A 26,137-nucleotide genomic window follows, 5' to 3' on the forward strand; every position below is an offset into this window, starting at 1 on the left:
GATGTCACCTCCAAGTGACGCCAAAGGGGCAGAATGCCATTGCAATGCTAAACTCACATCTGACCAACAAATGCACAGAGGGGGCGGGGGAGAGAGAGAGGGTTGAGCAGAGAGAAAGGGGTTTTACTGCAGTAAGCATCCGGCTGGTATCGATTACATGAATCATTTATATCAGATGATCAGCTTAATTGGAACACGGGGGACAGCAATACTACCCCCCCAACACAGGGGACAGAAATATGACCAAAACACCTTACGTAACATGATAAACGATGATTTTAACAACACACCTCAGACCTAACAATACAAATGATGCTATACATTATTCTATATAGTCTACAAAAGACAACTCAGACAGTAACAGAAGCTTATCCATGGGGATAAGAGAAAAGCAGGATATGGACATATGGCCCAATAACAAGACAGCCATTATCATGAACAAAATACCTACAACAATGCCAACAGACGAAGAGCCGGAGGACCCATATTGTGGTGCTGCAGTCCCCACCACCTCCTGCATATTTAAGAGGAAGGTGAATTATTTAATTAAGTGGAACACTAGCATATTGGCCTAGAAAACATGGAACCTCAAAAACAAGTCTGCAGCTACTGGGTGGCAAGTGTAGAACATCTCAGCAGGGACAGTATTCAGACCCTTTCACTTTTTGCCCATTGTTACGTTACAGGCTCATTCTAAAAGTGATTAAATAAAATGTTTCTCATCAATCTACACACACAACACCCCATAATGACAAAGTGAAAAAAAGTGTAGAAATGTTTGCGAATGAATTAAAAGTAAAAAACAGAAATATCTTATTTACAGTTGAAGTTGGAAGTTTACATACACCTTAGCCAAATACATTTAAACTCAGTTTCACAATTCCTGACATATAATCAGAGTAAAAATTCCTCGTCTTAGGTCAGTTATGATCACCACTTTATTTTAAAGAAAGTGAAATGACAGAATAATAGTAGAGAATGATTCATCTCAGATTTGATTTCTTTCATCACATTCCCAGTGGGTCAGAAGTTTACATACACTCATTTAGTATTTGGTAGCATTGCCTTTAAGTTGTTTAACTGGGTCAAACGTTTCAGGTAGCTTTCCACAAGCTTCCCACAGTAAGTTCGGTGAATTTTGGCCCATTCCTCCTGACAAAGCTGGTGTAACTGGGTCAGGTTTGTAGGCCTCCTTGCTCGTGCACACTTTTTCAGTTCTGCCCACAAATTGCCTATAGGATTGAGATCAGGGCTTTGTGATGGCCACTCCAATACCTCGATTGTTGTCGTCCTTAAGCTATTTTGCCACAATTCTGGAAGTATGCTTGGGGTCATTATCCATTTGGAAAACCCATTTGCAACCAAGCTTTAACTTCCTGACTGTCTTGAGATATTGCTTCAATATGTCTACATAATGTTCCATCCTCATGACGCCATCTATTTTGTTAAGTGCACCAGTCCCTCCTGCAGAAACGCACCCCCACAACATGATGCTGCCACCCCCGTGCTTCTGGCTTTTTTAATGGCGGTTTTGGAGCAGTGGCTTCCTCCTTGCTGAGCGTCCTTTCAGGTTATGTCGATATAGGACTCGTTTTACTGTGGATATAGATAGTTTTGTACCAATTTCCTCTGGGATTTCCTCGGGGACAGAACACATCTCCTTCCTGAGCGGTATGACAGCTGCGTGGTCCCATGGTGTTTAAACTTGCGTATTATTGTTTGTACAGATGAACGTGGTACCTTCAGGCATTTGGAAATTGCTCCCAATGATGAACCAGACTTGGAGGTCTAAAAAATAATAATGTTGAGGTCCTGGCTGATTTCTTTTGATTTCCCCATGATGTCAAGCAAAAAGAGGAACTGGGTTTGAAGGTATCCACAGGTACAATTAACTCAAATTATGTCAATTAGCCTAACAGAAGCTTTTAAAGCCATGACATCATTTTCTGGAATTTTCCAAGCTGTTTAAAGGCAGTCAACTTAGCCCCACTGGATTTGTGATAGATTATTTCACTTACAATTCACTGTCTAAACAATTGTTGGAAAAATGACTTGTACAACGTAGATATCCTAAGACACTTGCCAAAACTACAGTTTGTTAACATGACATTTGTGGAGTGGTTGAAAAACAAGTATTAATGACTCCAACCTACGTGTACGTAAACTTCCGACTTCAACTGCACATAAGTATTCGTACCTTTTGCCATGAGACTTGAAATTGAGCTCCGGTGCATCCGGTTTCAATTGATCATCCTTGAGAATGTCCTACAACTTGATTGTACCACACCTGCCATAAATTTAATTAATTGGACATGATTTAGAAAGGCACACACCTGTCTATGTAAGGTCCCACAGTTGACAGTGCATGTCAGAGCAAAAACCAAGTCATGAGGTAGAAGGAATTGTCCGTAGAGCGTTGAGGCATAGATCTTGGGAAGGGTACTAAAAAAAAATGTCTGCAGCATTGAAGGTCCCTAACAGTGGCCTCCATCATTCTTAAATGGAAGAAGTTGGGAACCACAAAGACCTCTTCCTAGAGCTGGCCTCCCAGGCAAACTGAGCAATCGGAGGAGAAGGGCCTTGGTTAGGGAGGTGACCAAGAACCCGATGGTCACTGACAGAGCTCTAGAGTTCCTCTGTGGAGATGGGAGAATCTTCCAGAAGGACAACCATCTCTGCAGCACTCCACCTATCAGGCCTTTATGGTCGAGTGGCCAGACAGAAGCCACTCCTCTGTAAAAGGCACATGACAGCCTGCTTGGAGTTTGCCAAAAGGCACCTAAAGGACTCTCCGATCATGAGAAACAAGATTCTCTGGTCTGATGAAACCAAGATTGAACTCATTGGCCGGAATGCCAAGTGCCACGTCTGGAGGAAACCTTGCACCATCCCTACGGTGAAGCATGGTGGTGGCAGCATAATGCTGTGGGGATGTTTTTCAGCGGCAGGGACTGGTAGACTAGTCAGGATCGAGGGAAAGATGAACAGCGCAAATTACAGAGAGATCCTTGATGAAAACCTGCTCCAGAGCGCTCAGGGCCTTACAGTGCATTGCGAAAGTATTCGGCCCCCTTGAACTTTGCGACCTTTTGCTACATTTCAGGCTTCAAACATAAAGATATAAAACTATTTTTTTGTGAAGAATCAACAACAAGTGGGACACAATCATGAAGTGGAACGACATTTATTGGACATTTCAAACTTTTTTACCAAATCAAAAACTGAAAAATTGGGCATGCAAAATTATTCAGCCCCTTTACTTTCAGTGCAGCAAACTCTCTCCAGAAGTTCAGTGAGGATCTCTGAATGATCCAATGTTGACCTAAATGACTAATGATGATAAATACAATCCACCTGTGTGTAATCAAGTCTCCGTATAAATGCACCTGCACTGTGATAGTCTCAGAGTTTCTTTCGCAATGCACTGTAGACTGGGGCGAAGGTTCACCTTCCAACAGGACAACGACCCTAAAAATACCTACCTGAAAATAACTGTGCCACAATGCTCCCCATCCAACCTGACAGAGCTTGAGGGTCTGCAGAGAAGAATGGGAGACAGATCTGCCGAGCTTGTATCATCCCCAAGACTCGAGGCTGTAATCACTGCCAAAAGGTGCTTCAAAGTACTGAGTAAAGGATCTGAATACTTATGTAAATGTAATATTTCCCTTTTTTGCTTAGTAATTATGGGGCATTGTGTGTAGATCACCACATTTTAGAGTATGACTAATAAAAAAAAAAATTATAGGTCTGAATACTTTCCGAAGGCACTGTATACTGTAGGGAGGTACAGTAGGTGGACTCTTCAAAGTCTGGGTGAGCCAAAATTCTGGTTAGCATTAAGAGAAGGGTATATTGGAACCACAACAGTGCCACATAGGTCCTAGGGCAGGAAGATATGGCTTTACAATTGACATTTGATCTACAACGCTTCATCGGTGTATAATTTATCTCCAACACAGGGCTTTGGCCACTTCCTGTATGATATTATATTTATTTTCTCTACATCACAGATCAGAGATCAAGAACTTGAACCCGGAGCCAATTCCTCCCCAACGGCTATTCTGTAACTCTGTCCACCAATCCTCAAAGAAGCAGTGGTCACACTCACCACAATGACATTAAAGAGTAACAATCCCAATTAACAAGCAGGAATACAGCTTAATCCTATATCGCACAGCAACTTCATCAGATTGGTTCAACAGTAGCCAAAGGATAGCCGTAGTCCAGCCTGACCCCGTGATAAAGTAGTATACTGTATATCTGTAACCCATTTATGGAATAGAAGCAGCTTGTGCGGTGCCAGTTGGGGCCTGTGCTGTCCCCTAGTGTTTAGTATGTCTATGACCAGACAGTAGGATTGGAAGAGGGGACAGAGTTGCTTTTCACACTACTGAGTAGAACCTTACTGAGCCGAGCCAATCTGTACTAAATTTGTCTGGTTATGTATTCACAGTAGTTGCTGGAACAGTGCTGGAAAGGACAATGTAAACAGTATATCCATGTGTAAGACGGTCCTCGGATCCAGTAGTGTTGTAGTTCTGGTTCCTACCTGCCAAGGCCTTGATGCGGGAGCGTTCAAACAGCCTGGCCGAGCTGTTCTCGTTGTCCCACTCGTCAACATCCCAGCGCTTGTTGACTGTGTCGCTACTATACTGCTGCTGCTGGATCTCCATGTGGTCGAAATCAGCGGCTACGGATGTCATCCTGACCCTTCAACTGTCACACATCGGCCGCTTCACATGAAGCCCTGTGGACACAGAGGACATGACGTGTTTAGGAAAATGATCAGATGTTTGATGGTTTTACATACAATCAGTCAATGGTGTGTTAAGCATATGTACATAGCTTTTCCCACTACATCCTAACATTGGTCTTTAATCTCAACACCTTAAAGTATATTGTAAGTTTCAATGCTGATATGGCTTTGGTTATAGAGATTCTTACTAATCAGAGATTAAGTCATCTCCCCCTAATGTTTCAGACAAGTTGTGTGAATTTGTAAAGCTTGTTTGTAGTACCACCTCCTGGTGATTAAATGTTACTACTCCAACATAGTTAAAAAGCTTCATTCTACATTGTTGGCAAATGGAAAAAACTGAGAGGGCTCATTAAACTCAATGAGATGGCTTTCAGAGCACCTATAAAACAGAAAGTTAGACAAATGTCTTACAATTTGTCCAACAACACCAAATACAAAAATATGTTTTATTGTATTGTAGGACAATATCACACAGCATTTTCTAAACTTTCCTGGTAAACTATAAATATTTCTCAGCAACATTACATTTGACATGTCATACAGATCAAAGCAGAGTATGACTAATTACAACATAAAAACATACAAACGCAAATAGTTTACACACCAAATCTAAAAGCCTCTCAACTCTAGTAACCAGTACCCACCACCATCAGTAAGCTCCACCAAAAAAATATGCTCATTGCAGTCTCAGCAGTCTTCCCCACTCCCAATTCTAGGCCCTGTGCTCTGCTACAGTCAGACAGTCCTTGACCAGACTGGGACAGGCCAGTGTTAGCCTGATGAGCTCAGCAAATCCCTCCAGAAGTGAAGTCCATCTGAACACCAACAGTCAGCAAGCACTGGACAATGGTGCTCTGACTAGTGTCTGTCTGAGGGACAGCAGAGTTGTAGTCATAGGAGAAACACATGGCTAAAACATGCATGCTGCGCAAATGAAAAACATATTCACGTCAACGTTTGCATTATATATGTCAGCCCTTATCACAGAGGCATGGCATAGTAATTGTTTTTCACTCCTATCCCTGTGCAGATGTGCCACAGGACAGTGTGAAGTGGGGACAAGATGGAGAGAGTTGTGTTGTACCACCCACCTCTTTGCTTAACAACCACTAAAACTAGACTGTGTTGCTAGGCTAAAAATACACTGCCTCTGGGATAGTGTGCTGCTGAAGTGGGTTAACACAGCCTGTGCAACCGTGTAGAAGATACAGTTGAAGTCGGAAGTTTACATACGTTGGAGTCTTTAAAACTTGTTTTTCAACCACTCAAAATTTCTTGTTAAACTGTAGTTTTGGCAAGTCGGTTATGACCTCTACTTTGCATGACAAGTATTTTTTCACAGATTTCACATCTCACTGTATCACAATTCCAGTGGGTGAGAAGTTTACATACACTAAGTTGACTGTGCCTTTAAACAGCTTGGAAAATTCCAGAAAATATCATGGCTTTAGAAGCTTCTGTTAGGCTAATTGACAAGTCTGGTTCATCATTGGGAGCAATTTCCAAACGCCTGAAGGTACCACATTCATCTGTACAAACAATAGTGCGCAAGTATAAACACCATGGGACCACGCAGCCGTCATACCGCTCAGGAAGGAGATGTGTTCTGTCCCCTAGTGCGAAAAGTGCAAATCAATCCCAGAACAGCAAAGGACCTTGGGAAGATGCTGGAGGAAACAGGTAAAAAAGTATAATCTACTGTATATCCACAGTAAAACAAGTCCGATAGACATAACCTGAAAGGCCGCTCAGCAAGGAAGAAGCCACTGCTCCAAAACCGCCATAAAAAAGCCAGACTACAGTTTGCAACTGCACACGGGGACAAAGATCGTACTTTTTGGAGAAATGTCCTCTGGTCTGATGAAACAAAAATAGAACTGTTTGGCTATAATGACCATCGTTGTGTTTGGAGGAAAAGGGAAGAGGCTTGCAAGCCAAAGAACACCATCCCAACCGTGAAGCACGGGGGTGGCAGCATCATGTTGTGGGGGTGCTTTGCTGCAGGAGGGACTGGTGCACTTCACAAAATAGATGGCATCATGAGGCAGGAAAATTATGTGGATATATTGAAGCAACATCAAGACAGTCAGGAAGTTAAATCTTGGTCGCAAATGGGTCTTCCAAATGCACAATGACCCCAAGCATACTTCCACATTTGTGGCTAAATGGCTTAAGGACAACAAAGTCAATGTATTGGATCACAAAGCCCTGACCTCAATCTCATAGAAGATGTGGGTAGAACTGAAAAAAGTGCGCGAGCAAGGAGGCCTACAAACCTGACTGTTACGACAGCTCTGTCAGGAGGAATAGGCCAAAATTGACACAACTTGTGGAAAGCTTGTGGAAGGCTACCTGAAACGTTTAACCCAAGTTAAACAATTTAAAGGCAATGCTACCAAATACTAATTGAGTGCATGTAATCTTCTGACCCACTGGGAATGTGATGAAAGAAATAAAAAAGCTCTATGCTCTATTATTCTGACATTTCACATTCTTAAAATAAAGTGGTGATCCTAACTGACCTAAAACAGGGAATTTTTACTCATAATTAAAATGGCATGAACTGTATGTCTCTAATGTGTACGTAAACCACACACACAAAATTGTCAGGACATGGGGAGGAGACTGCATGGTGATGACCAGCAGTGGCAGTAGAAGAGATTAACACCAAGACTCAGACACACATTTAAGGACAACACAGCAGAAAGGTATCTAGTGGTGAAAACAGCGCACTGCAAGCGTTGGACACGAGCAGCGCACCATAAGCGATGCTGGACATCAACACCGGTCTCACAGTGCAGTACTTAACCAGACCAGAGGGACCAACCACTATTGATGGTTGAGAGCTATCGGAATCGGATTTTACAAGCCAACTCAAGTCTCGCAAAGCCATCTGATCCCGCTGCACAGGGCAATGTTTAATGTAAGCTCTGGGATCAGGCCACTTTGCGAAGCTAATGTTCTCCACTCCACATCTTTGCTAGATTGCATGAGTGTTTGCAGTATGTAATGGGTTTGGCTCAGAAGTAGTATGGCTGGATACTACATTTTAATGCAACAAGTACGGTGTTGGTCCCATGTTTCATGAGCTTAAAAAAAAAAGATCCCCCAAAAAAATTCACGCACAAAGCTTCTCAAATTGTACACAAATTTGCTTACATCCTTGTTAGTGAGCATTTCCCCTTTTCCAAGATAATCCATCCACCTGACAGGTGTGGCTTATCAAGAAGGTGATTAAACCTCATGATCACTGTAAAGTGTGCAGTTTTGTCACAACACAATGCCACAGATCTCAAGTTAAGGGAGCGCGTAATTGGCATGCTGACTGCAGGAATGTCCACCAGAGCCATTTGCAGAGAATTTAATATTAATTTCTCTACCATAAGCAGCCTCCAACGTCATTTTAGACAATATGGCAGTACATCCAACCGGCCTCACAACCGCAGACCACATGTATGGCGTTGTGTGGGCAAGCTGTTTGCTGATGTCAATGTGAACAGAGCGCCCCATGGTGGTGGTGGGGTTATGGTATGAACATGTATAAGCTACGGAAAATGAACATAATTGCATTTTATCAATGGCAATTTGAATGCACAAGATCCTGAGGCCCTGTCGTATCATTCATCCGCGACTGTCACCTCATGTTTCAGCATGATGATGCACAGCCCCATATCGCAAGGATCTGTACACAATTCCTCCAAGGGGAAAATTACTGTTCTTCCATGGCCTGCATACTCAGACATGTCACCCATTGAGCATGTTTGGGATGCTCTGGATCTACGTGTACAACTGATGGGAACTGGAACACACAATATCCAACAACTTCGCACAGCTATTGAAGGGGAGTGGGACAACATTCCACAGGCCAAAATCAACAGCCTGATCAACTCTATATAAAGATGGGTCGATCTACATGAGGCAAATAGTGGTCACAACAGATACCAACTTGTTTTCTGATCCACGCGCCAACCTTTTCTTGGTATCTGTGACCAACTGATGCATATCTGTATTCCTAGTCATGTGAAATCCATAGATTAGGGCCTAATGAATTTATATAAATTGACTGATTTCCTTATATGAACTGTAACTCATAAAATCTTTGAAATTGTTGCACGTTGCATTTATATTTTTGTCCAGTATAGAATCCTAAACCTGCTTCATAAAAGTAGCTCAGTCCCACCACCTCAAATCTAGATGTATACGCACGTAGGGCAGTAGATAGAGCTACACATCTAAAATATATATTTTTAGCCTGCGGTGGTAGAGGGTGAAAACCTCAAAAAAGGAGACTAGAGGAGAGATGATATTGCAATAAAGTTGTCCTCTCAATAACAGTCTATTGAGGACCTTCAACATATTGTACCTCAGCTTGTATCCATCCATCTGTCCATCTAGCTCTCGGGTCATTCTATTACAGACTACACTGACAAGTCTACAGAGGATGTATTCATTATCTATGACAGTGCACTGCACACAGACACTGATGGTACAGACACGCAGAGACCTCGTACACAAAAACAAACTGAAACATTACAGCAACATCCTTTAAAATCAGGGTTAAGCCTTACCAACTGCTGGCTAATGGGGAATAATCTAATAATTTCCCTCTGAGCACAGGCTCAAAATGAGGACATCAGGGGTGAAATAGACTGATTTGCAGGCTGGCACATCAATAGAGGTCAACATTGTGTCAATATAAGCCTAGAATGTAGAACTCTGGCATGGAATGCTCTTAAAACCTGGGGGAATGTGAATAGATGATTGCCTCATTAGACTATGATTAGCATTTTGTAATTGTTTACATTGACCCCAATGCTATTTAAGAATTGGGGGGGGGGGCTTTCTCAATACTTATCTTAAAGCTGCATGTGTAGCCAAACAGATCTGTCATCTTAAAAAGCCTTTGTTGTTAACAGCTTATGCATAGTATGATTTTATTTTAACTCAGTGACTTCGTGGCTACAACAGCCTTCCAGCCGCTACAACAGCCTTCCAGCCGCTACAACAGCCTTCCAGCCGCTACAACAGCCTTCCAGCCGCTACAACAGCCTTCCAGCCGCTACAACAGCCTTCCAGCCGCTACAACAGCCTTCCAGCCGCAATGCGTCAATAATTTTATTGCTATGCATAAGCCGTAAACAATGAAGGCTTTGAAATGTTGTCACTGCACGAGTGACTTGATTACTTGCAATTTTTTTGATTTGTCCTTCTCCCTCATGCGCAATGTTTTTATCCAGCACTTTATAATACTTATGTTTTTGTTTCCTCTCGCTCTCTAGTCTCCTAAATAGAAACATTTCAGTGACTGTATTGAAAAGGGCCTTTATCAAGATCGTACTAAAGATCTCCATGGATACCAAACAGCAAGAGCCTTTGCTGCAAACTGAAATGGCACTGTTCCTTCTCGGCCTACTCTACAAGGCTGCCAAGCATAACACAAACGCAAGTACGAAACATTACTATTTACTTGATCAAGAGAAAACAACCATGATAGTTCACAGGAATAGAAAACCATTGAAGGGTTAAAAATAAAACATTTCAGTCAAAGGGCTTTGTCAAATATGCAAAAAAAAAAAAAACAGCAGGTGTAGTTTTATACTAGATTACCTACATTCACTTAATTTGCTATAAATGTGTAAATATCTTATTGCTACAGCTTGAACCTGTGAAAACAGAGTTCTATACTATGAAGAGGCATTGTTTGCCGTTTCCGGAATGTCTCCAGTTGCTTTTTTCTGTTGAACCCAATAGAGGCTCTGAAAGCTTGCTCACTGCAACCTCATCCAGAGTCAACTTCACTTAAACTTCAGTATTCCAGATGGTCTAGAAAAGCCAGTCACAGGATCGTATTCAGCACCTACACAACCTGCACTTTGCCTTGGCATACATTATTCCCTACCCTGAGGGACACGGCTGGACGGATCATTCATTACGCCCACATGCAAATCTCCACTGTACACCGAATTTGACTTCAGGTTATCACAGCTCTACTTACTCACGTGGATACATGTCACATTTTCATATTCACACATAAGATTGAGTTTTTGGGTTATTTAATCATTCTCCCCCATTCCTAGGGGAGACACCCACGTGTGAAAATGAATAATTAGAAAGAAGCTTAAGCAAATAAATTCATAAGCACATCTCCCACACATTTTTTAAAAATTGTACACTCCTTCAAGCTGTAGATCATACAACCAATTTAGCCTCACTCCCTGGCTCTACATAGCTAGTACAGTAAAACACTGACTATGATGGGTATTTGTGGGATGTGGGGAATGTGTGCAATTCGCTCTGGCACAATCGAGATTTCCCCATTCATTGTATACAGAGCATTTCAGAAGAATACAGTGAGTGGTTATACTGTAGCTACAGCATCTGGGCTATGTTGAACAGCCGGTGAGTTTCAGTCCATGTTGCTTGGATAAAGACCGTCCCCATCGACCAAGGTACACAAACACTTTGAAGTGACAGTCTCTGGAGCAGAGTTTCAATATTCTTAGCGCAGCATGCTATCCCTTCACTTCATGGTGTAAGAAACAGGGAATTGCTCAAGTAATTCATGTGGACACATTCAGACTTGAGACCAGAAAGGCTTTGGTCCAGGCCAAATCCTCGCGACTACTCCATCCAAGCCTGTACTCTTAAGGTGACGCCTACACCAGTGCCCAGATAAGGGAGGCTAACTTCAGGACATTACCTATTCTGGTCAAGTTCCAGGATCCACTGTGGAATGCCTAGTTGAATTATTTAAAATCTATCCAGACCATAAACAGGCATCCTTTGATAATAATGTACACCACATATAAGGGCAGGTCAAACTGGTGACCGTATGGCTACAATACCATCTGGGATATAGGACTAAATTAATAAGGAGAAATACACCAGAACGTGATGAGAATAACACACGGAGACCACTAAAAGATCAAAAACATTGGTCACAAGATCTTTGTGGTTTTCCCTGTCTCAACATTCCAGCCTGGTTATTAGGTTATCCAAGAAATTGACAGCTAATGACTTAAGCGGTTGTAACGTTGTTTTTTTGTGTGATAAAGTTTAAAAAGATACATGCCTGTTTTTATCAGAGGCTTCTATAGGCACAATAACATGAATTCACCAAGGAATAACAGTCACTTATAGATACTGTAGCTATAAGCAAGATGGAGATTAGAAAATAACATTAACTAAACATGTTCACATAGCATGTTAATGCTATATACAGTTTACATAAGAAAACCTGACAGCAGAGCAATGTGGAAACTTTATTTACGAGACAATAAACATGTCAAACTATGAACACTCAGACACTCATCCTCACGATTCTTAACAGGCATCATCATAGCCATTAAGAGTGATTAGGAATTCTGAACAGGCACTTGTCGAGTTGCCCAGGCCAGTTCTTCAGTGACCTAGCATGGCTCTCCATGGTGATTATTCACTCTCCACAGCTCCTATGGTGCTGGCATCAGGGGCCAGATAACAACCTCCCTTTGTGGCCCCGCAGAGATAAACCACAGCCCGGCTGGAATCAAGTCAGCCATTCACTGGCTTCCGGACTGCAATGTCATGTGTCGTAAAAGAATGTGACACAGACAACGCAGTGACTGTCCCAGCCCGAGAGGGGAGGGGTGTGCCTTTGGAAACTAAGAGGTAATCTTAAATACATCCAACAGTCAATAAGAGGAAGTGCACTCTTCTCAATAGTTCCAGGGGCCAATCATTGGGAGTGCATTGTGCAGTATTGTCAGTCTGAAGATGACATCATTGACCAGACGAACTCAGCTGCAGTATTCGCCGTCGGTGACAAACAAAATCTAGCCTTTCTACAATGTTAACATCAAACTGCACAACCCAGTCCTCATTAAATACCTTCAGTCATTCCCTCTGATAGTAAACGGAGACCGTTTCCCACTCACCTCCACTCTTCATATGAGGATTCCAACAGAGCGAGAGTGCAACGATGGCCACAGTGGGACCAGTGGAATGGAGGGAGTCACACGTCATCACCTCATTAGACTGAGGGCCTCGAGGAGCTTACAGGGTCGTGTCTAATGATTTAGTGGTGGATGGGATGCGTGTTGAAGCCGTGATAAACCTACTCAAGGGAGTTTTCTGGCATGCCAAATATGACGAGTGGGTCTGTGTTTTCAAATGGCTGGGTATGTGCATACGTACGTACTTCAAAGGCTGGTGCCCAGATAATTATAATTTCTTCAGTCTGCCTGCCAAACTGACACTCAGCCCCAAGAAGCCTCTTAACAAACAAAGGCTCCGGTCTTACTGACGTAAGCGGAAGGGAGATTGCCTGGCGACGGCTCAGCCAATCACATGAACCCAAAGTGTTTTAACATTAATAAAATACGCTGTTCAATGCGAATCAGATGAGCGCACAGAGATTATTCCGTTGTGCCGGTCTCCATCACGTTCATGCATGCTCAGTTCAGATAGCGTTCGACTGCTCATGGAGGCCAACAGCACTACAGTAGTCTCCTGGTAAATACACTCCTGCTGTGAGGATTAATTATGAAGGAAGGCCTGAGTGTTGTGGGTGGGGTTGTGTATCTCTCATGAGGAAAGCCCATCTCTGACCTTCCTTCCCCCCATTTGTTCAGAGGAATACATGTGTCAGTCATCCTCCAGCCATCATAGTGTTGGCCTTGCGCATCATGAACGAGGGGTGCCAGCTGTCAATCAGAATTCTGCCATATACTCACAACCTTACTTAGCCCGTCCAGTCACCACTCGCAGTGGTTCACTGTGGAGGTATTCTCACTAGTAGAATATAAAAGGACCATCATTATGCTTATAATGCAAGAGCCAAGTATCATAGATGCTAGTCACTTTAATGTCACCGAGCCAGTTAAATCAAAGTGGCTGTGATGGGCTAAGTAAGGTTGAGAGAGTATATGGCTGAATTCTGATTGACATCTGACACCCCTTCTTCATGATACGCAAGTCCAACACTATGGTGGTGGACTCAAAATCAAATTGCCTACCAATGGTGGTATATAGCAAGTGCTACGTTCTAGTCATTGTGAGTTGCCATGCTGCATTCTAGGCATTGTGAGTTGCCGTGCTGCATTCTAGGCATTGTGAGTTGCCGTGCTGCATTCTAGGCATTGTGAGTTGCTGAGAAGATGTTATGTAACAGTCCTCCATTTCCCATGACTGCTGCAGCTCCTTAGACTCCCCTCCCTGTCAGCGCCAACACAGACCATAAAACAGACATCTCACTGAACTGCATTCCATTATACACAGACAGACCTGGAGAAAGGACAGGATCCATTGCACCGAGACTAAACACATTGGCAAGAACACCAACAGGGAAGGCAAACAAGCTACGATGGCTGCACTGACCGGCAACAAAAGACAAATGAACACCCCACTACAATCTAAATGAAACGTCTACACAAACCCACATCTACAGGAACACTATCAACTATAAAAGCAGTCAATGATATATAGGCTAGGCTTAAAAATTGAGGCTTGTGGCAATATATATGCATCATGTAAGGTCAAAGGTTACAGGCTATATCATCCATCTGTATTGTGGAGCACGTCGCAAACGCTTCCGATTCCTTTGCAAGACTATTCTCCTGAAACTACAATGTGCCTGTTTGAATGGAACTTTGACAGGAGAAAAGGGGATTATAAATCTATCCGGGTCAGCTCACCGCAAGATGTGATGGTTTTCCCTTGCAAAACACTTTAATATCTGGTTCTCTAAACATTTTGGGAAAGTGAGAACATTAGAGTTAGTGAGCTATATAGCAATGTTAGTGTCAGGCAGTTAGAGAGCCATGCATTTTAAATTACCAGGCCCCTTTTTCCCCACTATTAGTTCCATAAACACTGCTCAACCTGACGAGAAGGCCAACAAAGGACTCTCCATATAGGCAGAAACACATAGGCCAGTGGACTTACTAAGTACAGCAGTATCACGCCAATATTTTCCAAACCATATCAGCCATTTACAGTACCATTATCCAAGCTGAGCGGCATTTTTGGTACCTTGTGCGAGTATGCAATAGAGCAGCAATAGTTAACACATTTAAAGAGATTTAAACTGAAACGTTGCAAATATATTGAAAGCCGAACACTGTATCCCTAGCCAGGGCACAGGCAGAAACGGTGCATTCTCCAGGCACACTATGGTCTGGATAACATTACTCTCCCTCCCACTCTACTCAGAGTACAAACACTCAAACGCTCCCTCCCACAGATTTCCTACACTTACGCAACTCCACCAGCCCTGCTGCCAAAAGGCTCTCTTCTCCCTCAGACCCAAAAACAGCCACTCCTCTCCATGCACGGGTGGGGGGAGCAGGTTGGGGTGGGAGGCCAGCGGCAGGCTACAGGCTTTAGGGATCGGGGGACTTTAAACCTAGAACATAAGTAATAGTTCTAGACAGTTTTGATCTGTGCTTAGAGGGCAAAGTCATTAGCAAGTCATGTCCACAGGCGCAGGGGGCAGTGTGGCAGCTGAGAGGATAGAGGATGGGTAGGCGAACAGAGAATTACCAAGCAAACATATGATAACCATACCAAAATGGTTATGGTAGGAGTTAGGGACGTCCCATGATCCGATAGCACTAGCCTTTAAAACGCCACTTCAGGAGTCTGTTTTGGAGGTGAAGAAGAAGTTTCTCATCGCACAAGAGAGACAGGGATGCTCGACCACCACTCCAGTCTACACATCCATCACCTCAACACTACCACTTGTTGGATTTTTGTTGGATCTTGGCCACTTTCATGTCACGCCTGGTATGCCATTAACCCAGGTTCTACAAATTAGAGGATAATCCCCTTAACAGACAAGCCACGTGGTACTGTAAATAAACCAGGCATTAAGTGACCATACGTCTTCCAGTTGGCTTCTGGTCCACATCAGGCAAGATGAACAGCTGGGTAACAGACTCTGCCAACTGCACTGTGGATATTTCATTTCAGAGGAACGCTTCCCTGTCCTGAATAATAAAAGGCCAGTTTAAAGAAGCTGATGCCAAATATGTTTTATTGATGAACTAGGTTACATCAACCACAAATCAATTAGTTCATCTGATCAAAGAAAGGAAATATTCTACAGCAGTTCCCTGGTCAAAAAAAAAAACTAAAAGCCATTAAGGCCGGGACAAAATCCCTAATGAATGATATCTGACATGACCAAGATGACCCTGACAACCCTCCAGCTAGCTAATGTAGACAAATCTAGCCGAGGTTTTCCAGAGCTACACATTCACACAAATCTGAGAGAGAATTAGTCCTCAAAATAATTATAATTTCCTAGCACATGAGAATAGACCCATTGATAGTTTCACAAAACAGATGGCCCAATTGACAGCACAGACGCTTCGACTGTGAACAACAAATTTCACAAGGCTGTGTAGCATAGCCCGAATTAAGCTCATCTGTCACTCATGGGCTTGGAATGAAAAAATAAAACAAATTAAATTTTAAAAAAAAGTACTTTGGGAGAGAATAAGGCCCATAGTCTGTGGGTGAGGCCCTTCAGTCCAGTCAGAATGGCGACTACGAACAAACAATAGCATGATGTCACAGATATATAAAAGTAGCAAAAAAAGTTTATACGGCTAAAACTACACTGATATCATCAAGCCTTACTAACAAACAAGCAGCCAGACAAAACTAACAGTTGATGGGTACTAGGGACAGGCGGAAATCAAAACATACGTCAACTAATCTATTATTAATTTTAAAAAGCATCCAGACCGTTCAGCCAGTACAGGCCCAGAGGACTGGAGCCCTGCCCAGCATTTTATGGCCACTATGTCACCATGGAAACTCACAATCTGCTCTTTGGGAGTCCTTAAGGACCAGCCCCGCCAACCCCAAAGTGGGGCGGACATTTTGTGGTTAGTGGGAGTAAGGGCCAGTGATGGGACACTTAAAATGGAGGACTTAGGATGGGTCTGTCTTGTTTTGAATATCCTCTTTTTCAGCTTATCATTGTAGATTAACCACAAGCACACAGCAAGAGGACATCCAAAGTAAATAAATAGTGAATCCTCATCAGCAAAATAAACTTCACACCTTAAATCTGGGCTCTGAAAGCACACATGAGGGCTCAGTGCATTGCATAAGGGGCTGCAGATCGTGGAAAGTGACAGGAAGCTCCTAACAATTGACAGGAAGCTCCTATCGATCATCTGAATTGTGTTTGGGATGCTGCTTCATCTGGCTAAACTGAAGCAGAACAGGGCACCCCGCTGACCGATAACAGTGCTGAGAGACCGGTTGGGACAGGAGCAAGGGAAAGGACTTTGTGGTGAAGGTACATGGTCTGTCCAAACCCTCTGGTAAATCACAAACTGTCAGCAATTCTAGCCTTGCAAACCACCGTACTTAACCATGGCAAGGTGACTGGGAATATGGCAGAATACAGTGTAGTTACTCCCTCTGTAAGGCAATCAAACAGGCAAAAACGTCAGTAGAGACAAAGTGGAGTCGCAATTCAATGGCTCAGACATGAGGCGTATGTGGCAGGGTCTACAGACAATCACGGAATGCAAAGGGAAAACCAGCCACGTCGTGGACACCGACATCTTGCTACCGGACAAGTTTAAACACCTTCGCCCGTTTTGAGGATAATACAGAGTCACCGACGCGGCCCACTACCAAGGACTGTGGGCTCTCTGACATTTAAGCGTGTTAACCACTTTCAAGGCTGCCGGCCCAGACGGCATTCCTAGCCGTGTCCTCAGAGCATGCGCCGACCAGCTGTCTGGAGTGTTTGACAGATTCAATCTTTCCCTATCCCAGTCTGCTGTTCCCACTTGCTTCAAGATGTCCACCATTGTTCCTGTACCCAAGACAGCAAAGGTAACTGAACTAAATGACTATTGCCCCTTAGCACTCACGTCTGTCATCATGAAGTGCTTTAAAAAGGCTAGTAAAGGATCCTAGAATCTCTACCTTACATGACACCCTAGACCCAGTCCAATTTGCTTACCGCCCCAAAAGATCCACAATGATGCAGTCGCTATCACACTGCCCTATCCCATCTGGACAAGAGGAAAACCTATGTAAGAATGCTGTTCATTAACTACAGCTCAGCGGTCAACATCATAGTACCCTCCATGCTCATTATTAATCTTGGGGCCCTGGGTCTGATCCCCACCCTGTGCAACTGGGTCCTGCACTTCCTGAAGGGCCACCCCCAGGTGGTGAAGGTAGGAAACAGCCACGTCACTGATCAACACAATGGCCCCACAAGGATGTGTGCTCAGCCCCCTCCTGTACTCCCTGGTCACCCATGACTGCGTGGCCACGCACGCCTCCAACTGAATCATCAATTTTGCAGACAACAGCAGTAGGCCTGATTACAAACAATGACGAGAGCCTACATAGAGGTGGTAAGGGCCCTGGGAGTGTGGTGCCAGGAAGAACCTCACTCGATGTCAACAAAACAAAGGGACTGATCGTGGACTTCAGGAAACAGCAGCATGCCCCTATCCACATTGACGGGATTGCAGTGGAGCAGTTAGAAAGCTTCAAGTTGCTCGGCGTACAAATCACTGACGATCTGAAATGGTCCACCTACCCACGCAGACAGTGTGGTGAAGGCACAACACCGCCTCTATAACGTCAGGAGGCTGAAAAAAATTGATATTGCACCTAAAAACGCTCAAACTTTTACAGATGCACAATTGAGAGCTTCATGTCAGGCTGTATCACCGCCTGGTATGGCAACTGCACCACCCGCAAACACAGGGCTCTCCAGAGGGTGGTGTGGTCTGCCCAACATCACCGGGGGCAACCTACCTGCCCTCCAGGACACCTACAGCACCTGATGTCACAGGATGGCCAAAAAGGATCATCAAGGACAACAACCTGAGTCACTGCCTGTTCACCCCACTATCATCCAGAAGGTGAGGTCAGTACAGGTGCATCAAAGCTGGGACCGAGACTGAAAAACAGCTTCCATCTCAAGCCCATCACTGTTAATAAATAGCCATCACTAGGCGGCTTCCACCCGGTTACGTAACCCTGCACCTTAAAGCTGTCGCCAAATATAACTATTATTGTTTCATCAGACCAGAAGAGGACATTTCTCTAAAAAGTACGATCTTTGTCCCCATGTGCAGGGGTAAACCGTAGTCTGGCTTTTTTAATAGCGGTTTTGGAGCAGTGGCTTCCTCCTTGCTGAGCGGCCTTTCAGATGTCCATATAGGACTCGTTTCACTGTGGATATTGATACTTTTGTACTTGTTTCCCCCAGCATCTTCACAAGGTCCTTTGCTGTTGTTCTGGGATTGAGCTGCACTTTTCACACCAAAGTACATTCATCTCTAGGAGACAGAACGCGTCTCCTTCCTGTGCGGTATGACGGCTGCGTGGTCCCATGGTCCTCATACTTACGTACTACTGTTTGTACAGATGAACGTGGTACCTTGCTCCCAAGGATGAACCAGACTTGGAGGTCTACAATTATTTATTTTTTTAGTTCCTGGCTGATTTATTTGGATTTTCCCATGTCGTCAAGCAAAGAGGCACTGAGTTTGAAGGTAGGTCTTGAAATACATCCACAGGTACATCTCCAATTAACTAAAATGATGTCAATTAGCCTAACAGAAGCTTCCATAGCCATGACAGCATTTTCTGGAATTTTCCAAGCTGTTTGAAGGCACAGTCAACTTAGTGCATGTACACTTCTGACCCACTGGAATTGTGATAGTGAAATAATCTGTCTGTAAACAATTGTTGGAATATATACTTAGGACATCTACTTTGTGCATGACACAACTGAGTGGCCAAAACTATAGTTTGTTAACAAGAAATGTGTGGAGTGGTTGAAAAACGACTTTTAATGACTCCAACCTAAGTGTACGTAAACTTCCGACTTCAACTGTACATAGACGTGAAATCCCTGGCCACTTCAGTAATGGAACAATAGTCACTTTAAAAATGTTGACTCATTTAATTTGTATATACTGTATTCTATGCCACACCGACATTGCTCATCCTAATATATTACATTATTTTCATTTTAGGTTGTGTGTATTGTGAATTGTTAGATATTACTGCACTGTTGGAGCTAGAAAAAAGCATTTTGCTACACCCGCAATAATATCAGCTAAACATGTGTATGTGACAAATAAAATGTGATTAAACACTAGAAAAGACAGTTAAATCTAGTTTTACGACACTCACTGAAATAACACGCTTGGAAACTTCTTCAAATTTCTCACAACTTTAGTCTGCAAGTGAAGGGTGCAAATTGCCATTACTCTGAGATGGACAGGGTGCACTTGCGACAAGTGGGTTCAAGAGGACCCTTCAGAGCTCAAGATCTCTTCGAATGAGGAATGGTAACGCGGCTAACTTCAAGCAATGCAAGTAGATACGCATGCATCAATTCAAACTTTGGCCAAGACTTCCTAAACATAAGCCAACATATAGCAGGACAACTGTTAATTACATGGAGGCTTGCAAGTCAAGGCTGACAAATGATCACGTGGAATCACAATTCTCCTATAGAGCTCAATTTTTATGGAACGGTCTGCCTACCCATGTCAGAGACGCAGACTCGGTCTTAACCTTTAAGTCTTTACTGAAGACTCATCTCTTCAGTGGGTCATATGATTGAGTGTAGTCTGGCCCAGGAGTGGGAAGGTGAACGGAAAGGCTCTGGAGCAACGAACCGCCCTTGCTGTCTCTGCCTGGCCGGTTCCCCTCTTTCCACTGGGATTCTCTGCCTCTAACCCTATTACAGGGGCTGAGTCACTGGCTTACTAGGGCCCTTTCATGCCGTCCCTGGGAGGGGTGCGTCACCTGAGTGGGTTGAGTCACTGATGTGATCTTCCTGTCTGGGTTGGCGCCCCACCCCTTGGGTTGTGCCGTGGCGGAGATCTTTGTGGGCTATACTCGGCCTTGTCTCAGGATGGTAAGTTGGTGGTTGAAGATATCCCTCTAGTGGTGTGGGGGCTGTGCTTTGGCAAAGTGGGTGGGGTTATATCCTTCCTGTTTGGCCCTGTCCGGGGGTGTCCTCGGATGGGGCCACAGTGTCTCCTGACCCCTCCGGTCTCAACCTCCAGTATTTATGCCGCAGTAGTTTGTGTCGGGGGCTAGGGTCAGTTTGTTATAGGACAGGAGAAGTACTCCAGATATTCGGTGTCCTGTGTGAATTTAAGCGTGCTCTCTATATTTCTTTCTCTGAGGACCTGAGCCCTAGGACCATGCCTCAGGACTACCTGACATGATGACTCCTTGCTGTCCCCAGTCCACCTGGCCGTGCTGCTGCTCCAGTTTCAACTGTTCTGCCTTATTATTGGACCATGCTGGTCATTTATGAACATTTGAACATCTTGGCCATGTTGTTATAATCTCCACCCGGCACAGCCAGAAGAGGACTGGCCACCCCACATAGCCTGGTTCCTCTTTAGGTTTCTTCCTAGGTTTTGGCCTTTCTAGGGAGTTTTTCCTAGCCACCGTGCTTCTACACCTGCATTGCTTTCTGTTTGGGGTTTTAGGCTCGGTTTCTGTACAGCACTTTGAGATTTCAGCTGATGTACGAAGGGCTATATAAATAAATTTGATTTGAAGTAGAGTTCTTTCATCTTTTGGTTTCTTATGAGCAGTAATAACGCTCACCCACTGTCCCCATTAACTAGAATTCCTCCTTTTAGGGAAAACAAATATTTACCTACAGTGCTGGACTTCAGCGTTTGTCTGGTCACTGGGAGGCCATGTTTTAGATTAGACCTCATTTTAAACACTCAGCTGCATCTATTAAGCAGGGTTGATTACATTTTCTTGGCTCATCTCAGACATATGCACTGCAGATAGCACAGGTTGTTCCCATCTCTGCTCAGGGTGGGACAGTATTGGTGAGGAGCCAAGGAGAGGGGGAGGGCCAACATCCCATGATTGATTACCTGCTTAGTGTGGCTTTAAGAACATTCAGCATCTGTATCAGAGAGAACAATGTTGAACTGTCATCACTAATCCATTTACTAAAATCTGTACTGCCAACCCACAGAAACTGTTCACTCGTTGAGCTTCCATTTCTACCATCCTGAAGGCTGTACACAAGCTGTTTGTAGCCATCCATTTGTAAGATATTTATGTTGCGTTAAAATCTAGGCTGTTATTGTTCAGGAGGTACAGGAATACTGCAGGGTACTGAACATGTAAATATTTCATACAGTAATGCGTTCCAATGATTGTATGAAACCGATGGAAAATTGTTCCAGGAAAAACAAATTGGCTTTTTCAGTAATCAATAATGCTGAATAAGCCATCTAACACAGGAATATAAAAACATCAATTATCGAATGTGCTTAGTATATGGGTACTAAATTAAAATACAGATGTTGGCAGCACCAGTGGGAGCCAGCACGTTCTAAAACTGACTGCACACAACAGTACAAAACATTGAGAACACCTTCCTTAGAACAGCCTCAATTCCTCAGGGCATGGACTCTACAAGTTGTCGAAAGCGTTCCCCAGGGATGCTGGTCCATGTTGACTCCAAACGCTTCCCACGGTTGTGTCAAGTTGGCTGGATGTCCTTTGAGTGGTGGCAGAAAAAGTACCCAATTGTCATACTTGAGTAAAGAGACCCAGTAAATACCAATTGAGTAAAAGTACCACAAGTAAATATACTCAAGTGCCACAAATAAACGTAACTGCTAAAATATACTTAAGTATCAAAAGTAAAAGTATAAATACATTTGAAAAATCCTTATATTAAGCAAACATCACAATTTTCTTGGATAGCCAGGAGCACACTCAGACATAATTTACAAACAAAGCATGTGTTTAGTGAGTCGGCCAGATCAGAGGCAGTAGGGATGTTCTCTTAATTGCATGAATTTGACACTTTCTGACCTGCTAAGCATTCAACTTTTGGTTGTCAGGGATATTGTATGGAGTAAAAAGTACATTCTTTTCTTTAGAAATGTAGTGAAGTAAAAGTTGTAAAAAAAAAAAGTTTTAAATGGTAAAGTACCTGTATCACCCAAAAGCAACTTAAGTAGTACTTTAAAGTATTTTTAAATAAGTACTTTACAGCACTGGGTGGTGGACCATTAGATACACAACTGTTGCGCATGAAAAATCCAGCAGTGTTGCAGTTGACACAAACCGCTACACTTGGCACATACCCCCTACAAAAGGCACAATCTATTGCCATGCCCATTTACCCTTTGAATGGCGCACACACAAGCCATGTCTCAACGCTTAAAAATCCTTCTTTAACCTGGCTCCCATTCATCTACACTGGTTGAAGTGGATTTAACAATTGATATCAATAAGAAATCATAGCTTTCACATTGATTCACCTGGTCAGTATCATGGAAAGAGGTGTGCTTAATAACAGCCAGTGCATATCCACAACAGATTACCTGCAGCACATCTCCAATATACATCTCCCACCATCTGAAGGCCAGCACGAAGGACAGAACAGGAAGAATACGTGCCTGCACTCCACCCTCCCTACAGTATGTGTTGTAACTCCTCCATACCTCTGGGAGGAGGGCCAGAGCTGAGCACGCGCACTCCAGCATCCTCAGTGCGTTCTGTCAGTGCAGCCCTATGCCGATCGACCGGCAGAATGCCCCGGCCAGATTAGAGAGCCTTCATGAATCGCTCACCTTGGATGATTCCCAGGGCATCTCGGACCATAGTGCTGCTCCTCCCAAAGAGCATTGTGAGATGTCATGCCAATCTATTTTGATTATATACGCAAGTCTCTGCACATACTCACGTTGCTCTGATTTTAGAGCAGGAGAGCTCAGCTGCACGAGAGCTCAGCTAGGTCATCCGTAGGTCAGTCACTTGTTTTGGCAGGGTAATGGTTAGCACAGCATGCTAGCTTCTGGAGTACAAGATTCCGTTGTTGACGTGAGATTGACTCTCGCCTTGGGCAGATGAGGAGTGACTCCATCACGTAGATACCGTGTATCAATAAGGACAGGAGTTGTTCCTGATCATGTGGCCTGGCGAGGAAAAGGTCAGTCATTGGACGTCCCCAGTTCTTGTTCCTCTCAGTCTGATGTCAGACACCAATCTCCTGCTGCTGGGTGACATTATTGGCAGGTCAGACGAGCAAACGATCCCCTCTCCACTGGGGAATCAATTCTGGGTTGCGACTGTGAGCTATGGGGCTGAATTATGTGTTCAAGGACAGGCTCCCAGGGCCTTGCCTGTGGACCCCACTATTCCCAGCATGCCATGTGTGGGACAGTGTATTTAAGGAAAAATAATACTCCAGAGCAAATCTCCTTAATACCTCCTCAGCACAGCTCAACCCCCCCAGCCTTAGTAAAAATGAAACTCCCACAAGAGTGTATTTTAAGCAGAGACGGACACAGTTGCTGACAAGGCTCACAATCACCCCCACACTGACAAACAAGCAAACGTCAAATGAAGGAGAATCTGGACGCAGCACTGTAGTAGGATATTATTTTGGAAAAGCTTGTGCCATTATGCTGGTTAACATATGCAGTTATCCAGGGACCTCAAGTTCTAAGGATGGAGAGGAGATAGGCTTTACAGGATCCAGACAGCCTGCATATTGAGGCTGTCATAGTAACAATAATATTACTGAATGTGGATCCTGTGATCCTGAGGGTGATACTGGCAAGACATCACAGCCCACAGAATCAGAATGACAGACAGACTGAAGTAGAAGTACGCACAGTGAAAGCAGAGTTTGAAGACCCTCGTCATGTCTAATCGTGGTTTCACACTGACTATCGTTATGAACTCATGTCACCTGTTTTCATGACTTCTACCAGTGGGGCCTGCACTGTGTTTAAATAGAACTGTGTAGAAATCTCATGGGCTCAAAAATGTATATTGGTGCTTTATTTTCCTTTCCTTATACTGACATTATGTGGGGGTGTTTGCAGAATGATTCTTCAGAGAGAACAGATTAACATTGTATCTCTCCTTGGCTAGTGTTTTACACCCACTCTATAACATTATCACTGAGCTGCCACATCTGCAGAACTTCTCATTTATTTGGATTGCGAGCATCAACCACTTTGTGCATAGAACATCCCCTGCTCACAGCCTGTGTGTAGGGTTACAGCTAATGTAAGTAGCCTTTGGCTACATGCAAATCAAATTAAAGTAATCCCAGAGAAGGTCATGTCGCAAACTCCCCCTTCTCTCTCCCCCGCTCAAGTTTCCCCATTAACAAAATGCAGAACTGAAAAGCCCCCAAAAAGTCAAAGGACATGATCTCAGACACACATTGCCAATGCCTTGGATTTCATACATATACTCAAAAGTAAACATGTAAAGCTGAAATAAAAGACACCAGAATCACAAGATGCTTATTTCTCTCAAATGTTGTGTACAAATTTGTTTACATCCCTGTTAGTGAGCATTTTTCCTTTGCCAAGATAATCCATCCACCTGACAGGTGTGGCATATCAAGAAGATGAAAAAGCATGATCAATACAGGTGCACATTGTGCTGGGACAATAAAAGACCTCTAAAATGTGCAGTTGTCACAATACAATGCCACAGATCAAGTTAAGGGAGCGTGCAATTGGCATGCTGACTGCAGGAATGTCCAACAGAGCTGTTGCCAGAGAACTTAATGTTAATGTCTCTACTATAAGCCGCCTCCGACGTAATTTTAGAGAATTTGGCAATACGTCCAACCGGCCTCACAACCGCAGACCATGTGTAACCACGCCAGCCTCCACATCCGGCTTCTTCAGGATTGACGCCAGCCAAGGACCTTCAGAGGGAGTGTGGGGGTACTGAGGAGTATTTGTCTGTAATAAAGCCCTTTAGTGGGGGAAAAAAAACTCAGTCTGATTGGCTGGGCCTGGCTCCCAAATGGGTGGGCCTACACCCTCCCAGGCCCACTCATGGCTGCTCCCCTGCCCAGTAATGTGAAATCCACAGATTAGGGCCCAATTAATTTATTTCAATAGTCTGATTTCCTTCTATGAACTAAGTCAGTAAAATCTTTGAAATAGTTGCATGTTGCGTTCATACCTCTGTTCATAAGTCCATAGCTCCTAGGCCTGGAGCCATGCACACATTGGCTCTTGGGTGTGCACACAATATAGAACTCAAACTGCCTGGGGCCATGAGTGAATACACATGACAGAGTCTGAATATGAAAAAACATGGATGAACTGTTGCTGTTATCTGTTGAGCAGTAGAGACATTTGTCTCCAAACCCCTGAGGTCCAGCCCAACTGGCAAGTGTCTTCAATTACATTTTTAACCTCTCCCTGTCCGAGTCTAATACCAACATGTTTTAAGCAGACCACCATAGTAACCTGCCTACATGACTACTGACCCACAGAACTCACATCTGTAGCCATGAAGTGCTTTGAAAGGCTGATCATGGCTCACAACACTAATTATTCCAGAAACACTATACCC

General features: G+C 43.7%; 1 protein-coding gene across 1 annotated transcript in view; it reads right to left on the reverse strand.

Annotated features, from left to right (window-relative positions):
- Positions 1 to 26,137, reverse strand: part of LOC110530138 (spectrin beta chain, non-erythrocytic 1) — a 133,574-nt gene that overhangs the window by 96,459 nt on the left and 10,978 nt on the right. Inside the window, exon 2 of the mRNA XM_021612995.2 lies at positions 4,553 to 4,750. Within this exon, the coding sequence (XP_021468670.2) occupies positions 4,553 to 4,706 (154 nt within the window). The 5' untranslated portion in view covers positions 4,707 to 4,750. The remainder of the gene's footprint in view (positions 1 to 4,552; positions 4,751 to 26,137) is intronic.

Source organism: Oncorhynchus mykiss, chromosome 1, assembly GCF_013265735.2.
Source record: "Oncorhynchus mykiss isolate Arlee chromosome 1, USDA_OmykA_1.1, whole genome shotgun sequence".
Classification (NCBI taxonomy): domain Eukaryota; kingdom Metazoa; phylum Chordata; class Actinopteri; order Salmoniformes; family Salmonidae; genus Oncorhynchus; species Oncorhynchus mykiss.